This window comes from Teleopsis dalmanni, chromosome 2, assembly GCF_002237135.1.
Source record: "Teleopsis dalmanni isolate 2A chromosome 2, ASM223713v2, whole genome shotgun sequence".
NCBI lineage: Eukaryota > Metazoa > Arthropoda > Insecta > Diptera > Diopsidae > Teleopsis > Teleopsis dalmanni.
Window position 1 is genome coordinate 159,702,690 of NC_051847.1, and position 26,737 is coordinate 159,729,426.

At 28.0% G+C, this 26,737-nt stretch overlaps 1 protein-coding gene across 6 annotated transcripts in view; it reads left to right on the forward strand.

Annotated features, from left to right (window-relative positions):
- The window catches only part of LOC119679347 (microtubule-associated protein Jupiter), an 84,053-nt gene that overhangs the window by 16,733 nt on the left and 40,583 nt on the right, over positions 1-26,737 (forward strand). For 3 of the 6 annotated variants that reach the window (XM_038091643.1, XM_038091650.1, XM_038091653.1), the window contains exon 2: positions 19,180-19,185. The exons of 2 other annotated variants lie outside the window; for them this stretch is intronic. In XM_038091643.1, the coding sequence (XP_037947571.1) occupies positions 19,180-19,185 (6 nt within the window). Of the gene's footprint in view, positions 1-19,176; positions 19,186-26,737 lie in introns of all 6 variants that reach the window. One more of the 6 variants, XM_038091642.1, reaches the window with a different exon arrangement.

Genomic DNA, 26,737 nt, shown 5'->3' on the forward strand with positions numbered 1-26,737 from the left:
TTCTCTACTTCTGCATTTCTATTCCTTTGCACAGCAAAATGTACACATTTGAGTTGAGTTGAAGTTTGTGACGCGAAGAGAAAACAAGAAGCAACAATGCAAATGCAAAAACTTTGCAAAATAAAAAACAACAAATTTGTTTCAACAAGAATATTATTTTGTATATGATAGGAGTTTGTTAAAACTCCTATAATAAAAACCCCTATAAAAAACTCCTATAATAAAATGAATAATTGAAATTGAAAATTTTTAATCTAATTACTGATTTACTACTTAACTGCTTGTGTGAAAATATTTCCAATATAGTGAAAATTTTTAGAGATTTTTATATTTTTCTGTTTATAGTAATTTTTCAACATTTTTTTATTGTTTAACAAACTTTTTCTTCTATTATTTTTTGCATAATTAATAATAGCGTGATTTTTTAAGTAATTTTGCTAAATAAAATTATTATATTATATCAAAAACAATATGTTTGATGCAAGCCTGACATTATTTTTAACATTAAGCATACCAACAATTTATTACCATTATGAGTATGTAATCTCCTGTTATATGTGTTTTAATGTATTAATATGTAAATTTGCAGAAGTATATATAGTATAAGTAAATACAGTCAAACTTCCATAAATCGAACTTCTATAACTCAATTTTTCTATAACTCGAACCAAAAACAGTGCAGCAAGGTTTTAGAGAGCAAATTACATACAATTCTGCTTCCATAACTCGAACTTCTATAACGCGAATTCCTCTATAACTTGAACAAAAATTTTGTTCCGTGCCGATAGAAATATGGAAAAGTGCATTCTGTAAGTCGAATTCTTGTTTTAAGTATAAATGCGAAACAACCAAGAAATGAATATGATTTAAATTTATTATGGACAGTAATGTATAAAATTTTAAAATCAATTAAAACAATTGAATGCAAAAATGTACACATAAAAACACAATTCAAAAAAAAAAAAAGAAGGAAGTTCCATTACAAGATAATATTATTAAGTGGAAGTATATATGTATTGCAATAACAATTATCTTAGAAACTTATATAAAAATAACCACAAATTTCCTAACGGTTTATCTTATCTAACCAAAAAATTGAACTTAGACGTTTAATATAAGACTTTTTATTTGTGGCAATATTTTCCAATTGTGAAAAAAGTCCAGATAAATTTTTGAAGACAAGGCATTAAAGTATATTTAAAATGTTTTGCATTCCTATAAATTTTTTATCAGTAATTTTGTAAAATTCTGAACACAAAAACATCAAAAATATATCAAATAAACATTTAAGTTTTTTTTTATTTCATGCAGTCTCAAAAAATTATTTACGAATAATTAAATACAAGAAATAATTCCAAAACCACTGTTGATGGATATTTGGCAATACTCGAAAAATAATATAAAAAGAATTTTTGTTGTAGTTCACCACTTTTTGAAGTTTCTCTATTAAACATTTATTTATATCAAATTTCACCCATTTGTACCCATTCATAAAAGTATAAGTATTGAATTTGGAATACCTGATTAACTGAAAATCGTGTTGGTACAACGTACTCTCTCCTTAAACACTTTTTTCTGATAAACTGCTTTAACTAAGAAATATGTTCCAAGAACCCAAAATTTGATCTATAGAGTTATTGAGTTTACTTAGCAAAATTCTAAACTTTTATTTCTGAAAAGATCCTCTCTGTAATTACATGCTTTTGTCTTATTTCTTATGCTGAGCCTTTTCCGAGTTAGTGCATCTGGGCACTTTTACTTTATGATGGCTGGGGGATTTCTTTATTTCCAGAAGTGGTCTGGCCTGTGTTAACTTGCCCCCTCGTTCGTACGAATTAACGTCTCTCGATTACTTTTTATGGTGTATGATAAGTCGTTGGATATGATTTTAAATTTGTGGGGTATGACGGCATATGGCCACATTTTTTGCAAAAAATAGTAAAAAATGGTTTGATCGAATGGACCATGTAACTCGTAGCAACGCAGACATATGCCGAAAATCATATTCAAAAAATAAGTGCAATGAAATTATCTACCAGATTATAATAAAAAAAAATTTTATTCCAACAATATTTCATGCAGCTTAAAAAACACTTGATATTTTGTAAAAAAAAAATAGAGATTAGTTGATGTCATACTTAATATTATACATATTTATTTAATTTCTGCAACATCGTAAATTTATAAGAACTAATAGAAATGATATTCCAAAGTATTAAGTTCAAACAACTTCGAAACACCTTGAGGAATTTGAATAAAAAAATATTTTTTTTATTACTTTCCTTCCACTTCACAGTATTTTATATACATTATTTACAATTATAGAGTTTACAATTATTTTAATGAAGTTTCATCCAAGCGAAGAGCAAATATCTTCTGAAAGTAATTTACTACGTTTAATGCATAATATTTATTTATTTATGTTCATATTATTTGTTCCAGAATTTTTGCGTAGTTTGTAAGTCGTGTTTATATAGGCAAATATTCACTTATTCGAAACGTATTCCTTTGCTTACCATTCGCAAATTTGTACGTACCTGATAGGAACAACAAAAGCAAAGAAGTAAGCTGATGGCACACAATTACTTTTGCTCGTCGTTGAAGGTTCACGCTTGTTTTAAGATTCCATAATTTATTTATTTAAAATTTATTCGTTTACTAACAAGGTATGTTAGTCATTTTATGTAGCTCCAATGGAAAGGGGAAAGAGGAATAGTTTACAAACAAATTAGCTTACTGTGTAAATAATTTTTGTACTTTTTGAATGTTTATCTTGTTCCAAAAATGCTTAAAAACTATTCGCATTTCAGAATGGAAGTTCAAATCACAGTTTATGAATATTTTCGCGAATATTTAAATTTGCTTCATTAAACTTCTTAGTCAACATAATAATTTTATATGATGCATTTTGTTATTAAAGATGCTTTAAGACAACATATCACGTATATATCGCAATTTTATCACATATCTTCGCTTGCAACTTCCATCATTTCTTTAGGTCATTTAAAGAAAACTATGCCTTTAAATAATCATATTTTTCTGTCTTGAGTTGGTAGATATTTAATCAGTTAACACAAAATAATTACAAAAGAACCTGAAAAACTGAGCAATCATTTATGAGATTCAGTCTTTTGTGTATATAACCAATTCAATAAATATATTTCAGTTCATCTCTTCTAATTGCCCCTTTAAGAAAAAAAAAGACTGTATAAGTTTAGTAATAACAAAAATTAAGAATATATGTATATGTTGCTAGAGTAAACTCCAGTATGGGGCTTTATTGTACATGCTGTGCGTTTAGTATGACTTTCTTATTTATTGCTTTATAAGTTTCAAAATAAACAAATAAACAAACACAGCAAATGTGTTTCTGTTAAAAAACATATGATCTCCCATTGCTATGGTTTAAAGCAAGAAACTACAAAAAATGTTAATAAGCAACAATAAGATCACACATTTCTCGTTCCAAAATATCGTCACCCCAGTGCAATATTGTAACATCTCGAATGTGAGCTGTTAACACCATTAGATTAAAAAAAGCACAATCCAGTGCAATAATGCAACATTGAAAAAAATTTTTCATGAATTTTTTATTGCTAATGTTTCTGTAATGCTCTCACTAGAATTGGAACTGATCAGTGTGATAAAAAAAACTTTGTTTTACTGTTCAGTGACGAACTCTTCAAAATTGCATGCTAATACTATTTTTTAGTTATCTTGTAGTGTATTATTTTTCCTTTAAGTTTTGTGAGCAAAAATATTGTTATGCTTATATATTGACGAAGTGAAACACATCTTATTATATCGATTGCCCAATGAATTTCAGTCATATTTTATATCATAACTCACACTTATTTTGCGCAATAACTTAAACTGAAGAACAGAACCAAAAAACTATGCAACTAGAAAATGATTTGTAAAATAATTGTCCAATATGAGTAATATAATTTAAGTAATATGTTTATCTATATACTACATGGATTGATAAATACTTGAATTCACAAAAGGTGGCACCGCCAGAACAAAATCAGTTATATTTTGTATATCTGACAAGTTTCGACTTCATTAGATGTTTCGTTATTTTTTTGCAAATAATTGATAATTGGTGAGTTTTTATAAAATGAAAAACAATGAATATCGTTCAGTAATAAAATTCCTCCACTTGAAAGGAATGAACAATGATGCAATCAAATTAGAAATGGATTCTCTTTAAGACAACCTTACACCATTGTTAACAACAATAAAATTTTGGAAACCTAAATTTAAACGTTGTTGTAAACGTTGTCGAGTGTTTTTAATGAAAATCATTCGGGTTAGTCGTTCCAAAGAGGTCACAACTGAAAAAAACATTGGAAATCTCTACGATATTATGTTAAATTATACAAAAAAATTAAATTGCGTGAGATAGCAGAGATGACAAACATATCATATAAACGTTTATCAAATATTTTACATGAATATTTGGGTATAAAAAAGATTTCGGCAAAATGGGTGCTGGGTTTGATAACAATTGACCAAAAACTGTTTGGAAATGTTTATGCACAATCTAGCTGACTGTGAGCGTCGAGTAGTAACAATTGATGAAACATGGATCCTTTATTTCGCACATGATGGAAAACAATACGCCAGAGAATGGGTAGAGCCCAGGACTAGTGCTTCTAAACGACCACGAACTCAACAATCGGCTAGAAAAGTTTTGGCTTCTGTATTTTGGGATTTAAGTGGAATAATATTATTATATATAGCACATTATTGGCTAAATAGAATGAGGAAATCAAGAAAAAACTACCACATTTGTAGAAGAAACAATTTTGTTTTTGCAGAATAATGCACACAATAATCCTCGCCCACCGTATTTTGCAGGTTTGGCTCGCATAGCTCCAGGGAAAAAGATTTACATCATATGATATAGTAGAGTTAGCTGAGGTATATTTTGCAGGACTTGATAAATCGTATTTATTAGAAGGTAACCCAATGGTGAAAGATTGGTGTGTAGAGGGACTATATTAAAGCATAAAATGTAGTTTTCTAAAAAAAATGCGGTTTTATTACCTAATATACATATACATAATATATATTTAAAGAATATAAAAAATTGCTTCTACTTATTTTATTATTTTTAGTTTCAAAAATTTTTAAATTAGTTCAATATAAGAAATGCTTACTTTAAGCAGTTTAGATGAATTTAGTTACAAAAGGGTTAACATTTGAAGAAATTTTACACTCATTTATTTTTTTAGTTTTAAGCTCGCAAACTGTCAACTTTAATTAACAACATTATAAACACGGAAATATGGTTTTTTTTGCTGAGCGAGCGAGTTACCATTCTCTTCTAGTATGTTTACTCTTTGGTCTTAGCCGACTTTGGAGCTACTTATTCTTAAAAATTTCCAAACAATTTCTAATTTCTTTCTTTCTTTTTTTTTTTTTTGAGGTCAGTTAAACTGAACCAACATTTTAATGTAAATCTAGTGTTAACTAGTGTCTGGCTCATTTGTACCTGAGCTCCAAGTACGCTGACAGATAATCGCTTAAGGCTGATGCGCGTACCAAAACGCAGAGATCTTATTTCGTCGCTTCGTACATGTGTGTTGTCATATTGTAGTGACGGTTAACGTGTCTTACGGCAATTAAAAGTTTTCCAAAATGCCAAATGTCATTTCGCTTTTAAGTATAAAGTTTAGTGAAAAACTAAATTCTGTTTATTTTTGTTTTATTTTATACTCAATAATTTGTTAATTCGATTTGTGTTGTCTTCGACTTTTCCTCATTTTCCATTAAACATATTTAAGCTACTTTCATTTAAAGTCTTGGTATTTTTAGCAACTATTTTCTTGTAATTACATTCGTTATTTAGAAGTGCATTTTCAGATCTGCGTGTGAACTAAATATAATATTAAACAAATTTTTTAAATATTGAATATGTGTTTCCTTATTTGAACCAATTAATTTTTAAAGTCATTAAGCAAAGCTTAACTTAACAATGATCCAATCAAAAAATATATAAAGGATTGAGCGCTGAAATTTTTTACGAAAACTGACAGGCTTTCCAACACCGCATTATCGAATCTTTGAATAGTTACAGGTAAGGTATGCAGATTTGAGGTCAGAATAATCCAGTCAAGGCGTAGAGAAGGGTTATGAAGAAACCTTGTAGTTAATAGTGCTCAAGTGCACTGACTCAACTAGCCTAAACATAATAATATGTTTTTTATGTTGAAATTAATTACCGAAAAATAATTAGGTGACACATTTTCTAGGAAAGATATATAACATATCTGTTTAGTTAGCTGATCACCGATGTTGAATAATACTTACATTGTGACCGAAAAGTTTCCGGAAATTTTAAATAAAACGCAAAATTCTTAATCTTCATCAATATTTATTTTATCTCCTTCAAAATATGCTCCATTAGAAGCGATACACAAATGCCAACGTTTCTTCCAATCATCAAAACATTTTTTATAGGCGCTTTCCGGTATGGCTTTGAGTTCCCTCTGCGAATTCTGTTTTACGTCTTCTATGGATTCAAAACGCGTTCCTCTGAGTGGTAATTTGAGGTTGGGAAACAGGAAAAAGTCACACGGTGCAAGATCAGGTGAATACGGTGGCTGTTCGATGGTATTTATTGAATGTTTGGCCTTAAAATCGTTGATAATGTTGAACAAATTGAGGTGAATCGGAACAAGCCGGGCGTTGACACGTCGCATACACAAATTGTCCACCAAAATCAAACGAGCCATCTCACGACCGATGCCTAGCTCTCGTGCTATCTCTCTAACACTCACATGAGGATTTTTGAACACGATTTCCTTTGCCTTTTCAATGTTTTCGTCGGTGGTAGAGGTCGAAGGTCGTCCAGAACGCGGCATGTCTTCGACGGTCGTACGACAGTCCTGAAAGGCTTTGTACCACTCATAAACTTGAGTTTTCGATAAAACTGATTCCCCATAAGCCTTTTGTAGCATTCGCAACGATTCTGCACACGAAATTTCGTTCGAAAAACAAAATTTGATGCAAACTCTTTGTTCAATATTTTTTTCCATTGTTTTTTTCGCAACGCACTACTGAGGTGAACTGGTTTCAACAGCTGCCGTAAACGAACTGTCTGACAGATCGCGCTCATTTTTGGCATAGTAATTAAGGACAGTGCTGCCAAACTACATAAACTTAAAATATCGAAAAATATACAGCGCGCGAATTTTAAATGAGAATTTCCGAAAAAATTTCGGTCACAATGTATATATGAGCAAAAACAAAATCTCTAACCAACTGATCAATCAGCAGTACTATTTTACATTACCTACATTGAGTTGGTTTAACATACATGCCTTCATATTTAAGTGTCCCTCAAAATGATTAAAAACAAATTTTAATGGCCCAAATTTCTATCTGCAAATCACTCTTCAAATGGAGTGGAACTTAACCATTTTTCAAGCATTTGGTAACAGATGGTGAGAAATGAATCCTATCCAGTAATATTGTACAAAAACAGTTTTGCTTAAAAAGCGACAACAAAATTTTTTGCAGGAAAAATGATGCTATATGCTTGGTCGAAGTGCTAGAGTATCATCCATTTTAATATAACACCATTTAGCCAAACGGCACTAAGGCAAAACAGTGTTGCTTAGTAATAAATTTTAAAATTTGTACCTTTTAGGAGCAAATGACTACAATTCTAATACGTTTTGGAGAAAAAAATGGCAGTAAACAACACAGCCTTTCTATAAATCGCTAATCATATATTTATTACACTTTCCGATTTTAAAGAAAGGCGTAAGTACTATTAACAATTATATGGTATAATAATAAATTAACATTATTACAGCCTCTATGAGTTTTTTCTTGCTAGTTATTTTTGGTGGCAAATTGAAAGTGAGCATATCTAAATTTCCTTTTAAATTTGGGAACAACCAAGAAGTACCAAGAAGTAGTAAAAACATAAAATTGGCAATACTGGTGTGACACTCAGCATAACATGCATTTTCGGCATAGCCCGAAAGAGCGAATTTTGCCGTGCCCGAAACACTCTGCATAACATGTTTCAGTAATAGAGAGTTTATAAAACCTACTATAGAATTTATTTAAATATATTAAATATAAATATTAAAATTAAATTTAATTTAATTTAATTAATTAAAAAATAAATAATTAATAAAATAAATAATAAATAAAAATATAGTTACTAGTTAGTGTATAACTATATACTATAATATATATAGTATAAAAGTTTGAATCAAAATATCGGGGATAGGTCCAGACTTATGACAATGTGCAATTAAGAGTATAACATGTTAAAATTAATTAAATATAACATGTTGCAATATACAGTTGCGCTTCACAGTTTGACTCCTAATCAAATATATGAAATCAAAGTGTAATAAACTCGTATCTATAATAAAATATTGCAAAAAAATATGTTTTTATTAATACATTCATTATAAGTGCACGCTTTAAAAGCTAATTGGTCAGACAAGATGTATTTTAAAACATAATTTTTTCGTTAATTTTAACAGTGTAATCAATTTGTTTTGCTTTTATATTTAAAAGCCTATCAAATGAATAAATACAAAGATCAATAGTCAATAGTTGTGATTTAATACAAAACACTTCTTCATTGTTCCATTAAAAAAGACTTTTTTATGCATGAGTGTGAATATTGTTTTCATTATCAATTTTTAAAGCTTTTACAGATGTTTGGATAAATTTAGAGAGGAAATATTAATTAGAAACCACTTTCGTAATATGAATATCTTTTATCCCAAACTTAATTTATCTAAAAAAAATTTTTCTTGTGCCATAAATGTGATCAATACCTATGAGTATCTTACCGTGTCCTATTTATTTTATAGGTAAAATCTTGATCAGTATTTTCAAAATGTACTGCTGTTCCCTAACAAAAGCATTTTTTAATCTTTTTTTAACCACGAAATTAAATTAAAGTTGTTTCTTTTTCTTATAATTTAAAGCTGAGTTGAGGAAAATCTTGGATGAAATATATCTACATCAAGTTATATTGTGTTCATCGCATTACACTGTTTCTCCTCATTCCAACGGAGTGATGTTGCAGATAATAAAATTTATGCATTCAATCTTTTTATTAATAACATTTTCTATGGTATTACTGTTTATAATGCTGCTGCTGCTGCTGCTTCAGTTAGTTGATTTAAAATCTGACTTAAAATCAAAGCGCATCGCATCTTTGACTTCTTCATTATGATTTTCTTGGTTTTATAAAATTCTATTTAAATTGTATTGGGCTAATGAAAAAATGCTTTATGAAAAAAAACGGTGAGCAAAACATGATTGATTACATTTCTTGGCATAGTTCCTTTTCAAGTAAGTTCTCCACAAAATGACTGAGGCCTTCTCTTACCTTCGAGCTGAAAGTGTAATAAATAAAAAAAATGAAAAATAATAAATGAATTAAAAATTAACCGAAACAAAGCAGTTTTTATTAAAAAAAATTAAGACTGTTAGTTACATGCTTTGAATGTTGCTCTAACCACAATGCTTTTACATTTATGTTAAGTTTAATTTTGAGAAAAATTTAGGCAACCAAAGATATGTGATTGTTGCACAAAAGAAGACATTTTACTTATATATACCCTTCATACTAGTGTTAAATTTAAGATATTTGTAATGCCGTGAAGGAGATGTGGATGGATAATATTGCTTGTGTGTGTGACTATATCGCATTTCGTTACTGCTGCGAATAAATTTTACTTGAACGCTGTGGAAAGAAGTTGTGCAAACCCGCTTTCGAAGTTTCTTTCGGTGGTTGCAAAACGAATAAATTTTTTTTTGGAAGAGAATTAAGATTTTTTGCTCTCAAAAATACCAACTAAAATGGAAAACACTTTATTTATTTGTGACTCCTAGCACGAATCAATGGATTGCTCCGATAGTTGCTATATAATAAATATTTAATATTTTTTATTGTTATTATTGCAATGAAAGTTTTATGGCGGTATCTCATGTATACATGTATGTATATAAATTTAATAACACAGAGTGGGGTAATTTAATATAATTTACAAATACAACATTAAATAAACTGTTTCAGTTCGACAACATCTATAATTGACCGCAGTAATTTGCAGTTAAAATTATTGCTTTTTAAGTCAGCCAAGCGACTTTTGCTCCTCTATTTATATCTTTGAACATATTTATTATTCATCGTACCTTTCCAGCATCGCTCGTGCTTCAGATTAGCCATATGCCGGTGTTACTAACATTTAGTAGCTCAGTTGTGCGTTCAATAATTCATAATAACCAACCCATTGTAAGCTTATAAGGCGTGCTACAACACTTTATTTGCATCATTTCCACTTTACTATTTACCAGTTATTAGTTTCATCAGTTTTCTGAACTGCATTCAGTCGTAGATGCATCAACTCATCCGCAAAGTAATTTTTATGCATTAAATACAAAAGGATTAACTAAATTAAGAGATGTAATGAGCTTGATTCGCTTTGTGTGTAGAGTAATAAACTATTAAATAATATGCTTTTTCTATCGCAGTGAACAGCAAATAAAAAAAAAACAATGCAAAGACTGTATCTATAATGCATCAACAATGAACCTTAAAATATCTTTAATCCATTAATATCCAATTTTTTTCTCTTAACTTTAAGGTTGATATTTGAAACAGTAGAAATAATATACGATAAATAATGTTGAAAAATTAATAATAATTTATAAAAATTGATAACTTTTATTTTGATCTTTGGATTCTATTTTGTTTCCAGATCGATTTATATGCAGCAGTAACAGCTGGCAACTTAAATGAACATTAAAAGATTAATATATTGAATTATATTTAAGAGTAATTTATACATTTGACTTTATTTTAGCTTCAACTTATTTGTTCAATTCCATTGCAGCAATTATTAAAATGTTTTAATACAAGAAATTTTGTTAAAAATTACAAAAGCCAACTTCAGCTTACATTCATTAATTTGATTACTTTTATGACAGTATTTGTAAGAACTGCAAAAAAATCATTTCAGCTTTTCTTTATAAATTAATACCGATTTATAAATCATTTGTAAATATTTCATAGCTACTTTTAACAATACTGCTGCTTTCTCTAATTCTTCTAAATTTGTTTAAATGCTACTACTAAATACTGCTTTTACAATCATCATCAGTTGTTGTGAGGCTAATATTTATATTTAATGTTGATTGCTGCATAATTATATAAACTTCTACACCTTCATGACTTAAGAAAGTTTTGGCAATATGTAGTTTAAATATTACAATACTACTTTGGTTTCTAATGTTAATACTCTGATATTGTAAAAAATCATATAATGCATATAAGTATACTCGTATTTGTACGACAGGAATGAAGCATTGAAGACTTACTCTGTTATTGTAAAAAATCATATAATGTATATAAGTATACTCGTATTTGTACGACAGGAATAAGTTAAGTTTGACGAGACAAATTAAGTTGATTATATTTGTTTACATATCTAAAAATCTATAACTTATCTCAGTCAATAAGTTTGTATGGCAATAAACTAGTCGGTTGTACTTCTTGAAAACATTTTTATAATTTTAACAATAAATTAAAGAATTTTATATCATGCCTAAACATGAGACTGAAAATCTGAAACCGATTAACTAAATTAAACAACAATCTTTATCTTAGTCTTAATAAATGTGCAAAAATAATATCTAAAATCAAGTATTATATTCTTCATTGATTTAACAAAGAGATTCTATTCTGCTCTTATATCAAATCCTACTCTGTGCTTCTCAATTATAATTAAATCATTAACATAAATCCGAATGGCTGAAATTGGTCGATCATATTTTATATGTATTATTTAAATTAAATGAACAGAACTGCTGCTGAAAGCATTAGAAAGCTAATATATATATCTAATATCTAGTATTTTTGGCAGATCTCTTAAGATCGAATCACATTCCTTTAAAACTTGAACTGTTTTTTATTCTACTGAATTATACTTTGTGTTTCTTAGCTGGCATTTCTTCAGATGTAATTCACTTCACATTTTTCCTTTGACGTTATCCTTGATAGTGCAACCTTAACACTAGTCGTATTTGGTCAGATATATTTCAACATACAAAATTTCTATTGAGACAAGAATATGCTTGCGTGATAATGGCGTTCAATGCTATACTTTTGGATATTTTTTTTGTTATACCTGTGCATACATCTAAACTTTCAGCATCTTAAAAGTATTCTACTCTTAGCTTTTCTCATCGGACATATAAGAATACGTCACTTTATTTTATAAAACCATAATAAAATAGTATAAATTTAAAATACAGTCTGTCTGATGAAATAAAACATATATTAATATACATATATTGCTGTTTGTTTTTCTATCATATCTTATTACTCTATTATTATCCAGATAAACATTCTTCACAGTAGTTACCATGTTTTTTTGCAATCATCTTTTAGAAGGTTTTTCAAAACTTTGAAATCTTTTAGAAGAGGCTTCAATAATTCCCTAGACTATTCTTACGTTTTCATACCAAAATTTTTAAACACAGTATAGTGCAGAAATATCGGTTTCGTTCATTGATATATTCCTTTATGGTTGTAAAACCTTAAGAACAGCTCCATGCCGACTATCAACTAAAAAGAATTCGTAAGAAATGTACGAGTATAATAGAAAAATAATCATAGCATTTGCATAGCTTATCGTTTAGATGCCTTAACATCTAGTACTAGAAGATAGCAAAAAGGTCTAATCGTTGTTTATGCACACATATGCTATATCATCTTAAAAGATAGATACTTGAATTAAAATACATAATTCATTTTAAAAATGTGGTTTCAACTCAATTTTGAAAATGTAGAAAAAAATGCGATCGCTTTAATGCATTGTTTCGCATGCACTGCAATAAAGACTCAATATGTTGTACACTCTTATTATTTTTATGTACTTTTATTTTATAATTCTTGGTTTTTTATTTTATTTTTAAAAATGGATTGTTAACTTATTTTAATTATTCTAACCTCTTTTTTTTAAATTATTTTATTGAAAGGTTTTCATAAAAATAGTTCGCAATTCACATCAGTTAAGCTGACTGCATTTTACCGTTTTGAAACGTTCCATTTAAATAAGTAGCGCTTTCCTGTTTTTTACATGCAGACGTTTTAATTAACTCTCAGCTTGAATGCAGTTTATTAAAATGTTTTGTCTTGTTTTTTTTTTTATTTTTAATTTGTGTAGTTTTGAGTCTAGAAAGAAACGAGTGTATGAAATTGTAGCACTTTTACTTTCCACTTTAAAGATATGTGAGACGGTTTTTAAATCTGATCATTCGAACCTCAAAGATGATCCACTGCTCAAAATACATATCATTCCGCAAGTCCATAAAAAGGTGTTTAATGAACGACGAGTGAAAGTGCATGCAATACCTAAGATTATAAACATTTTTGTAGAATGCATTAGATATGTTAGATATACGATACAAATTATCTTCACATAAATTTACAAATTTTTTCCATGGATTTTAAGATTGCGAATAGGTATGTTATAGCCATCACGATTCCGAATAATGTTCGTACCTATCAAGTATAAATGGTAATAATAGTTGACTAAATCTATAACAACTTCCAATATTGATAATTTTTGAACAAATGGAGTTACTAATCCTCTCCCATGCGGGTCTCCAACGCTGTTTTCTAAAATAATAATCTTAAATATCGACATATTATGTTTACACATGCAATGGTACAATCCACTCTTAAAATAGATTCCTTTGTACTATAATGGAGAACAATCAAATGTGAGTGATATGAAATCAGAGAACTCAATATCCCGTCAAGATTTAAACGGCATCGTTACTTGGGATATAAAGCGTCAGTGAAAATGCATTAAATCTCTTTTCTTTCATACTTAAATTTTCATTTAAGTATTATCACCATCTTAGGATTTATGGTGTATGGTTTAAGAAAAGCCGTTGTTATTAGTTCGTCTTTTAGAGAATCTGTAGAATTCTTTTTTAACATTTCCCATACATGACAGGTTAATACCAAAGAAATAAACAATCACTGAGACAGGTTTCATCATAATCGAGTTAAGTCTTTACGCCACAGGCAGAAAACACACTGATTATTATATTAAGATATTTATATTTTTTAAGTAAGTACCTAACTTAATGTGAAAGAAATGTGTTTTTTTTGTGTGACTTTACACTTATAGTGTGTAGGGAAGAGTATATTAAGTTTGTAATAATGTTTGGAAGACAGTGAAGTTATAAACATATTATGTTTTATATTAGTTTGACGAGATGAATCGATATGCATAGTCATATCCATTTATCTATCTGTTTCGACGTGAACTAGGCTCTCAGCATTTAAAAAGACTAAAGAAGCTGTTTTAGGAACGGATTTTGAAAATTTGTTGGAGTGATTGGTATTGACTACAATATAACTTACAAATCGAATTGATTTTTTCGTTATCTATTTTAAATCGTATGATGTTTGATAACTATGTTGTATTTCAATCAAATCGGTTCAAATGTTTGAAGTTGTGATGTGAACCATGAGATTTTGTACGTTATATCACAAAAGCAGTTACAGTAACATCAATTTGTATGCTAGATATAGTTGCGTGCTAGATATAGTTTAAAAAAATGGACTGTATAGAAGATAGAATGTAGAAGATAATAATATAGAATATAGAAGATAATAATATGGAATATATAAGATAATAATATGGAATATAGAAGATAATAATATAGAATATAGAAGATAACAAAGGTTAGCAACTCGTCTCTATCGGCAAAATTTTTGAAGGCACCACAATGGACTATATATGCCTCCGAGTGGAAGTGCTGCTAACTGTCAACACGCGCTTTTTCTCAACCTAACCTAGCCGAAAATATTACGTCTTCTTTACAAAATTGGTATATATGTTGTAGCATCAGATCGGCAAAAATTAAACTTATTGGTTATGAAAGCACGGATGATCATAAACGCTCCATTTACGATGTAAATATAATTGTAATACCAGTTCATGGTTTGGTATATATTTTATAATTAAAATTGTGCTATTTATATATAAATATTATAAATTATAGCCCTAAAATATAAAATAAATATAACTATTAGAAATTTTATTGATAGGATTTGAGTGAAATAGTACGGCCACAAAAATATGTGGTTCTGATATTAAGAATTTTTGTTGGTGTTATAACAATAAGTCAGTGCGAAGGGTACTTAAGGTTTGGCATATCCAAAGCTAACTTATTTACTTTTTTTCTTTTCTTTTTTCATCTTAATGATTTTCAAAAGAAAAAGTCATAATATTAATTTAATTACCTATGTTGAACACTTTCTTAAACATGAAATTTACAACTTTAACCTTTGATATTTGCTCTCTTTTCCGCTAATGTGAAACTTGAAAAATTTAGGAAACATTAAGGCTTGTCAGTGTTTGGTATAAATAATAAAATAGGCGTTAAACTAATGATTAAAGAAAAATACTTTTAATTTCGTTTATTGTTGTTTAACTCTTTTCTTTTATATAATTTTTTCTTACTAAATTTTTGTTTTCCTGTTTACTGATTTTATTTCTGCAATTCATTTAAAGAAATTAATGTGTTTCTTTAGCTGCCATCATGGGAAGACACGTCAATAAGGGCCACCACTAACTATGCGTGCTGTGCGCTTGTGTTGTTCCACTGACTTCGCGCCTAACCTCTGTGCATATAAAATCTTATGGTGCAATAGAAAAATTTTGGTTTCAATGTATATTTTGACATTACTTAACTAACTTTTTCAGTAATCTTTACATCTTTTATTTGAATTTACATTTATTTGACTTTAGAAAAACTTGAACTTCTTTAATATTTTTGTTTTTTTTTTTTTTATTAAAACAAATTTTTTACAAAACTAAGTTGAGATACTTTTGTTTTTTTAAGATTGATGTACTGGAGAATAGGTCTAAGATTCCTGATTAATTATACTAAGTGCGAACTTTGTAACAACGAAAAACTCTTTATTGGCTAAATAAATCTTCATGACTAATTTAAATTATATCATTATGTTTTAAGTTCATAGCTGCTAAAGCAGCAAGCTCAGAGTTTAATTACTTCTAGCCATTTATGGCTTATTTATGCCTGCTGCACAACAAAGTTAACCAAAGTTATTTGGTAACTTCAAACATACTTTTTTCATACAACCTAATTATTCAATAGTTCTATTCTTTTATTGTGTAAACGTTTATATATATATAAATTTGAAGTATGTAGATAAGGTACCTGAATAGACAAACAATTGTTGAAGTCTTTCTATATAGAATTAATGATATAGATAGATTAACGATCTACAAATATCTGTAATCAGTTGAATCCTCTTAAATAGGAAATAAATCTACTGAACTTAATAAGATGGCCTATATACAGGGTAAGACTATTAAAGTGTTAGTTGATAACACACGGGTATATCTGTGAAACTGATATTGCCAACTACGTGCAATTTATACGAATGACAACTGTTTATATAGTTTACGAGCTACCACAAGCATTTGCGTCTAAGTTTTATAGAACAAAAGTTATTTGAAATGGAATTCAAATGTAATAGTGTGATTGCGTTATATTTGGCTGGAAAATCACAACCAGCTATTGTTCGTAAGCTTAAACATATCAAAGTAAATAAAATGTTTGTGTATCGTACCATAATAGTATAAGGAGTGACGCGAAACGCTATGGTGGCCGACGAAAAAAAAAACAGCAACATCACCTGAAATAGGATGAAAAGTAAAGGATCAACTTGAACGAAATCCACGTCGTAGTGGTAATCAAATGGCCAAATAACTGAAAATATCCCAGCGAAGCATCGAACACATATTCCAAAATGAGCTCAAGTTAAAGCCTTACAAGTTCCAAAAGGCACAAGATCTTACACCAAAGCAACAAGTTAGACTCGAAATAACACCGTCTCATAAACCTCATGTGAACCAAGAATGTTCCACACTTGATTTTGTTGTTGGCTTTCGAATTCGCTTTGTATGATGCGTTTATACTATTGAACCAGATTACACATTTTTTACTTAGTATCTATAATCCATTAAATGACATAAATTCAGAATTATTATGAGTTTTGGAAATGGAATACTCATAAATGAGTATAGTAATTTTTTCATTTTAATTATAAACCGTATTTCCCTAATTGGACGATTATTGTTTATTATTTTTATTTTTATTGTTAAATTATTTTATCCTTTATTGGATTTTTATTATTCATAAAATTTAAATTAAATGTTTGCCTAAATATTGTTTTTTACTCTTCTAGTACTGCATTTATTTTAAGTCTGATATAAATGATAATATAACAATTGCCTTGATTTATATTCACGAATTAAATTTACTTTCATATGAGTTTTTTTTTTTTTTCTTTTCTTAAAACAATTTGACATTACACATATAAACTAAAAAGTGAAAATTTATGTTTGCTTAATACAAATATTTAAACATTATTATTGTTTGAAGTAGTTATTTGTCTTTTCTCTTGTTTATCATTATAAAGCGTTTGATAAAATTATTGAAGCATTAAAATTGTGACATTTACTAAAGCATAAAAAATGTTAAATCAAAGTTGAATGCCTTCATTTCACCACTTTTTGGCCAAAGTACAATAAACTTCTTCTTTAGCTCTTTTAGGGTTCATAAGATACTCTGAATTGATGCCGAAAACAAAAACAATTTTTTCGTTTTAAGTAAATTGCTTCAAAATTTATTTCCTTCAATAACTGTAGATCTAAATTATATTAATTTATCATCAACAATGTTAAAGGTTTGATGAAATTATAAATTATACATTCAGCTTGATTAAATTTTAATGAATAATATGTTTTCATAAACGATTGCTCAATAATTAAAATAAAGGAATATAATATTGTTATACTATTATATATAGCCTTGGCTACTTGTGGAAAAACACGATTAGTCATCGCTTCTTATTTGGCAGGCACGAGTTCTAAACCTGGCACTTGCAGTCCAAACAAATTACAAAAGGTCTATAAACTAATTAAGAAATTCCAAAATTTCCTAAGACCACTGATGATGAGTACTTGGCAATACTCGAAACAGCGTTGTATGGTCTGCCAAATTTTAAAAAATTAAATAAAATTTTTGTCCTTATATTTTCTTTGCTATTCAAATCCGTCTAACCTTTAAAATAGTTTCTTTTCTTTTTTTTTCGTGAACTTTATTGAAATTCCTGTCATAATTTTAAATTTAAGACATACATTTCTGTTAGATTAATCATTAATTTCGATAAACAATTATTTGAATTAATAATATGATTTTTTTAATAACATAGCACTAAAAGTTATAGCTCAAAATATTAAAAAAATTTTCAATTTTTTTTTTTCAACGGAGAAAATAATATAATGGCACTATCGGAATCGAGGTAATCGAGATAAATCTTAAGTAAGACATATACAAGATTTTAGGTTTTAACTTCATTTTTGATTATAAAGTGCCTTGAAATCTTTTTTTTTATGTTTCAACTTTTTGAAAATTTGAAGCTTCCACTGTTGGACTCTCAAAAAAAACAGAGTAAAACAAGATTTAAAAAAGAAACTCGGAATATAAAATAAAAGAATAATATATGATACAAAGACAATATGAAATCAAAGAAAATGACATATTCATATTTGTAAGATTTGAACAAAAGACTTGAAAAAAATTACAAGACTTGTTAAGTATTGTAAAAGCAATATCAGAGGTGAAGATATATATACTCGGGTACTGATATATATATATATATATATATATATATATGTTTATGTATATATTATATGAAAAGAAGTTATGTTGTATGGTACTGATGTACTCGGGAGTTATCCGACCGATTTCGATAAAAAATTTTAGAGCATATTATTATTATATAATAAACCCGGCAAATAAGATTGGTATCTTAAAAATACAACAATGTTTTAACATACATTTTTAATAAAAAAAAATTTCTTTTAAATAAATGATTTTAAAATTAATTTAATTTAATTTTTATATCGTACATTAAATTATAATTTTTATTACTTAATATGAATGTCAAATATAACATTTTTTCTTCTCTTTTTTTTAGGTAAGTCCATTAACAATACATCAATAATTTATGTTGTAAACTAAATTAAATAACGCATTTTCTCTTCTTTGTATGCTACTTTCTGAAAGAAGTGATACGTAAGTTATAACTAAATATTTGTACCAGTACTTTATTTATACATAAACAATAATTTTATATATTACAAATATTTTTGCCTTCAGATATTTATATTTATGGGTAATTAGTTATTAAGTATGTTAAAACTAGTTATTGTACTATTTAAGGGTTATAAAAAGCAAGTTTTCCAATTTTCCACGTTTACTGTCTTGAATTTCTCAATCTTGTATTGATGCAGGGAATAGTTTCAGATAAATAGCAGTTTTTATTAAACATATTTTGCTTTTCTCTACTTACATTGACTTTAAAAATTAATATTTTATGGTTATAATCCGTTATAAACATAAAATATTATTGTTATAGTAATTGATTTGGAAAGCGTGATACGTTTTGTTGCGAAAAAGTTGTTGTGAAAACCCTTCATAATTACTTTGTTTTAAATGAATAAAAAATTAATAACAATAAACAATGAAATATGAACTTAAAATCAAAAAAAAAACTTATTTTTATAGTCTATAAAATGATGGAAAAAAAACTGAAATAATGGCTTTTCTGAACAACATAACTTTTGAAATGTTATAAGGAGTTTCAAAAAAAGTCCCCTTCGATTTAAATAACTCTTTAACTGTTAGAAACACATTAAAAAAAAAATAAAAATCTCCATCCTAAAACTTGATTTTTCTGATCTTGTACGAATATTACGAATCCACGACTGAACCCAAAACGGAATAAAAAACAGCAGTTATTAAAATATTGTTAAAAAGCTATTAGGAGTAAACCTATTGTAAAATTTCTAGTGTAAGATCGATGGCTTAAAATTAAGTGCACTTGAGTTATTAATACTTTTTATGGTAAAAACATAAATAATTAGAAAAAATGTAATTTCTTTATTTGAAAATAAATAATAGAGATTCTCTATGAGATAGAAAGGAAATTCTCTACGTACCTTTCGCAAAAAGTAGACGCTACTTGACAAAAGCCATTAGAGATATTTGGTATTTGATTAAAGATATAAATCACAATGCACTGATTTATTAGAAGACGTTATTCCTACTTCGGTATAAGTTGTTATTATTAGATAATCTTCTTCTTTAATTATTTGAAGCATTTTTAAAACAATTATAAATGAATATTCTCCATTATATTACTAATATCAGGCTATCTAACCATCAGGTGTATAAAATGCTATAGCGCATGTTCTTTCTTTTCAACATCATTCCATGAAGCGCACAAGTTATTTGCTTGTCGCGATATCGACGCAACATCATTACATGATATGATGCTACATAGATACTATGACGCCTATTTCGTCATGCGATTTCTTGTATTTCGCTACCTTAATTATTATTAGTTTGTTCACAAAAACATTTCAGTATGTCACGAAATCAAAATAAGTGAAATAAATTAATATATAATTACAAGTTATGTCATAAACTTACATACATGGTTAAGCTTGCACCGAAATATAGACTTTTACAAATGAAGAGTGCAGGTACAGTCAACTTCTTAATTAATTGAGCAAATTGATTGAAATAGAGTTTTAAATATGCAAAAATATATAAAAAATTACTGCCCTCTTTGATGAAGATTTTGAGCTAAAATTATTTCAATTACTCGAAAAAATTTTTGGACTTTAAGTGTTAGAATCCTGTCAAATGTATTTTTTTACAATTTTTTTTTTTTTTGATTGGCTGACTTTAAGCGGAAATGTGAAGTTTTATTAGATTATACCAGCGAGGCCAGAGAATAAATAGCCCAATGTGCCGGTGTAAATTTCTAAATCCAAATCTGTTTAAGTTTACCGGGACTTAGTACCTTTTTATGCAACAGTAAAAAAAGTGGGTTGCTTATTTGAAGCACTTGCGTACTCAGCTCAGATAGTAAAAACTGAGATCAGCGAAAAAGTTCATAAAGTGTATGGTATAGACGTTTCGGTTTATCGCATTTCAAAATTATGTCATGAAAATATAAAGCGTTTGTTGAAATTTCACTAAAATTGAATTCGCTTAAATGTTTCTAGGGCTCTATTAGAACTCTTTAAGACAACAAGATTATTTTTTTTCCAGACTCCTAAATATTGATAAATTCTAGATATTCTAATACACTCTTGAGACCATAAAATAATCAAAAAAATAGATTGAAAAATAGAAGATAATAGGGCTGAAACACAATTTAAAAGGGTAAAGAATTTGGAACATCGTATAAGCAAGTCAATCGAGATAAGTGAATATATTGGTTTATAATATACACAACAATAACAATTACAATAGTTTGTGTTTTTATTCAAAATCTCTCGTGTACATATTATGTTTGGAAAGGTTTATTATATCCATTTTGTTATTGTAAGTTATCAAATCCCTGTACCTTGCATTTAACACCTATGTTCCTTTATTTTCGCGATAATTAAGAAATGATTTTATATATTGAATTAAAATTTAGTTTATGCATTTTTTATAAAATTTAAATAGTCATCAAACATATGTAACTTATTTTTTTTTTGGTTTTAATTAATATACACTTGAAATGTATTTTATTTATACCAAAAATCGACTAAATATACATGCAATGACCAGTTCATACCAGAACCACATCGCGTTATACAATGTTATGAGTTGCGCTCCTCGCAGATGACCGCCACATTCATATTTCTCTCTTACAATCTAACAATAATAACTACAAGTCTAAAATAAAGTTTTTGTTTTCATTTTCTTTTAATTTTTTTTTTATTTTTATTTTTTTATAACTTCATATGCAAGACAAAAAATTGCTTATGTGTCGACTCGACGTGATATTATCCATATAGAAAATGAAAGGAAAAGGCTATTGAAATTGAATATAGTAAGGTAGAGCACAAATTGCAAATACCATAAAACCAAGTTTAATAAATCAGTAATTTAGATATTAGGAATAAATAATTTGTAGCAAAATTTCAATAGGCACCAAAACTGAATCTGATTGCAAATTTTGTTTATACCGGTATTGTGTAAAAAAAAAAGCTAAAAGAAAGAAACAGTAACTTTCAACATAGAAAAAGGAATTAATGTTATCTATTTTTTTTTATTAATAGAAAATTAATAAAGTAGATCAGTGGTTTCAATTATTTTGGTATACCATTCCCATTATTGCGAATAAACGTACTTTAAGTTTGTCCAGAAGTTAGTAAACGTAATAAGATACTGTAATAGACAGAAGCGACTGGGTCTTCGTTCTGGATTCACTCGTCTACATTGGTCAAATTACAGTCACGACTCCTAGCTGTTTAGATACTACTGTTTCAAAACAGCAGAAGTCACTTCTAGAGTTACAACAATAATAATAGTAACACTAACAATAACAGCATGTAAGTTTAATATTTTTTCACACAAGAAGAAATTAAACATTAGAACAGTTATCGAGAATAATCATATGAATGATGTTAATTAGTATTATAACATATGATCGATATATAGATACCGTGTCTGTTTATTGGCAATTTACTCGACAATCTACTGACTTAACCGAACGATGCGTTCCATAATTATATTTTGTACATGTAGATGGATAAAGTCAAACTCATTAAATGGTTGTTAAATCGAAATTAGATTTATATATATACATATGAAAAATAATAAAAAAAAACCCTAAGTAGGTTTTTAAATAAAATACAGTAAGAATGTTTTCTTTTTTTTTTTTTACCTTCTACATACCATATTTGGTATACACCATATTAAACGGTTGTTGTTTGTGTAAATCTAACTAAAATTTTGATTAAGACATTCAACTTCACAATTAATCAATTTAAAGCTTTTATACTGTGATATTGATTTTGTTAATGACAAAGTTTGAACTTGGATGTGTTCAAATATATAACTCAATTATATCATAACCATACGTTTTATCATTTATATAGCAAAGACTTAAAATTAATAACTAATATCAGACACAATAATTTGCGAAGCATTCATTTATTTCATTAAACTATAATTAAGATCTATAATTCAAAGAAATTTAAACTTAATTACTAAGATTAATTACTAAATTACAACAGAAAGAGCTCGGATAAATATACTAAAAGAGTTGGAAAATTTTTTAAAGCTAAAACGATAAATGTATTTCTGAAAGGGGTCTGATTAAAGCTAAAGTCATTTAATACATATAAAGATACATCCATTTCTTGGTCGATGTGAATTTAAAAAGAAGAGATACAATACTTCTCCAATCTTCTTCAATGCAAGCTTAGTTATCATTCGTAGTATTGTTGTAAGAAAGCTGTCTCCTCATAAAAATATCCCATAAAATGTGAGTCTGATTGATTGCTCAGACAAACTGTTTATCTTATCCGATCAAAAACTGTATTATAAAGACCGCACTTGTTGATAACCAATTTTTTTAATTTATTTGGACTTCTATTAGCTTATAATGTTTTTCTCTTTTTATACTCCACTTATAAATTATTAGAGTCACAACTCTACGAATAGCTTACATATTTTTCCTCATTCTAAAATAAATCGTTTTATAATCATTTAAAAATATAAAATTTTTTTCTACACTTATTTCATAACAAATTAGAATAGAATTTGTCTTTTCCCTGCTAAATATAACACTGCATTTGCTTGCAGTATCACAAAACTAAGAACTTTAAAATAAGCACTGTAAATGATTTTAAGGAGATAAAACACGTTTCTGCGCTCCAAAGATATTTTCTGAAACACGGAAAAAAAACAACAAACATTTTTACATCTTCAATATGCGTATTTTTGAATTAAGAGCATGAGTCATGTCAAGTGTTGGACATATTATAAGGGTTCCGTAGCCAACAAGAAACATCATATTTATATTAAAATCATATTCGACCTCTCAAATGTACGTTTTTTAAACTATATATTTTAGATACTTCTTAGTCAGGTGGTATATATACAGAGTGTATACGCCTTATTCAATATTAATGCGGAAAATGATTCGTATGAACGCATGTTTACTGAAATACATGGTAGCTAAAGAAAAACGTTCATTTAAATAAAGCTTAAACAATAATTCATTTTCTTAAATTAAAGAATAATGATAAACTTGTTTTAGTAATTTTTCTCCTCATTCTTGACGTAATCCAGAGTCTCTTATTGTCTAAAAATATTTAGACCAATAACTATGGTAATAATAAACTGGAGATTATAAAAATTTACAGATGATAATTACATACTTTATTAACTATTGCATTTATAAAAAGCGTTTTATTAAAAACTATTATAATGTCAGCTCTATTGATGTAATACATATATACTTTTTATAGAATATAGTCTACCGATAATAAAAATTTATTTAATAAAAATATGAATTTATCATAAGTTGTTTAAACTAAAATATATGAAATAATTTTACATAAACAATATAGTAATTTTTTTTAATTATAATTATTATTTCTATGATTATTATAATCCAATACAAACTGGCATTCCGTTTAACATAGGTCAATGCATTAATGTAAACTCATATAAGAACTGATAGAGATACATTTATACTCCTGCTTTGGGTGTAACCAACTAAAAATATAGAGTATACATTAAGACCGAAAAGTTTTCGGAAATTCTCATTTAAAATTCGCGCGCTGTATATTTTTCGATATTTTAAGTTTATGTAGTTTGGCAGCAATTAAGGACAATTACTATGCAAAAAATGAGAGCGATCTGTCAGACAGTTCGTTTACGGCAGCTGTTGAAACCAGTTCACCTCAGTAGTGCGTTGCGAAAAAAACAATGGAAAAAAATATTGAACAAAGAGTTTGCATCAAATTTTGTGTTTCGAACGAAATTTCGTGTGCAGAATCGTTGCGAATGCTACAAAAGGCTTATGGGGAATCAGTTTTATCGAAAACTCAAGTTTATGAGTGGTACAAAGCCTTTCAGGACGGCCGTACGACCGTCGAAGACATTTCGCACCGCACTACTGAGGTGAACTGGTTTCAACAGCTGCCGTAAACGAACTGTCTGACAGATCGCGCTCATTTTTGGCATAGTAATTAAGGACAGTGCTGCCAAACTACATAAACTTAAAATATCGAAAAATATACAGCGCGCGAATTTTAAATGAGAATTTCCGAAAACTTTTCAGTCTTAATGTAGAGAATAAAATTTTGTGCTGCGTACATTACCAGAATATATAAGTCCCATAGAAATTTTCCTTCCTGGTATGAAAATTTGCTCTATATAAAAATAGCCTAGATGAATGACATTAGTACAAAAAGTGTACACTAAAAGATCGCATACTTTTTTCTTTGTGCTTGTTATTTTTCTTTCACATGGAAGCCTGTTAAATCTGTTGTTGGGCGTAAAGTGTCGTATATTAGTTGCTGCACTTTAGATGCAGATTTAGGTGTCAAGTGGCAAATTGTTTGTATTTCTAAGAGTTTTAAATGTCAACATAGTGTAAGTAAACATATATTTTTACTTCAAAATGGGGACAGTATCCACCATTTTTACTTTTGTAATATTTGGGTTTTTTATTTCGTTTAAAATACTGTATATGTCTTTTTTGATTATTGCTACTAAATGTTAAATGTACTGCATCTTATCAAAGTAAATGTATGCCATATAAAATAATTATAAAAAGTTTGTATTTCTTGCCATTTTTCTTAGCTGCTTCATTTATTATACCCTTTACGCTCATCTGACTAAACGGTATACTAAGTCTGTCATAATGTTTGTGATGCAGTGATGAAACACACCCAAAACATATTGTCGACCAAAAAGATTAAATGTAGTGGGTATCGCACGGACCGGTACCAGTATATGTCCGGAAACTTTAGAAATACATTTAGAAGCATAGTTAAAAATTTGGTTGGTGATCAAATTTGTAATTTCCTTATTACAATCATTAGCTTAAAGTTTACTATAATCACAAGAATCCAGTTTACTATATATGATCACAATGATACGGTCCCAGAACCCTGTCGTTTTCTCAATATATAATCATTTTGTAGAGTAACTGTATGTGTAAAGGGTGTTGAAACTACGGCAAAACAAGAGCTAATTTATTTTTTATTATGAATTTTTTATTCCAAATAAATGATACCATAAATGTATACAAATGTGTACAAATGTATATTCAAAATAAAAATAAAAACAATGGTAGCGGAGTTATGCACCGAATATCAACCCAACTTTTACATGAACAAGTTTGTATGTTGAGATTGTTTTGACAACGGTACTGATATTGAAAGTAGTTTATGTGTTAAAATATGTATGATTGTCTAAATTTTAACTGTGAGATCAGTATATTCGTTGTATTAAATTTGTTGCTGTAAATTAGTTCGATTAACTTAATATCTTGGTTTTGTTTTTTATAGATTTCTTTGTATAAATTAATTTGTATTCATTTTATTTAAACAATTTTAATTAATTAATTCATATATAAATGCATATATTTATTAAAAAACAATTAATAACTGCATAAGCTCTCAACAAGTACAATAAGTATTATAGTGTTCCATGAACAGTTATGAAAAACATTAAATTTAGACACTTTCCATTCTGTCATGGACTTTTTTTTGCTTTTTTGCTGTAAAAATGTAAAATTTTAATACTTATCATACGTATATTT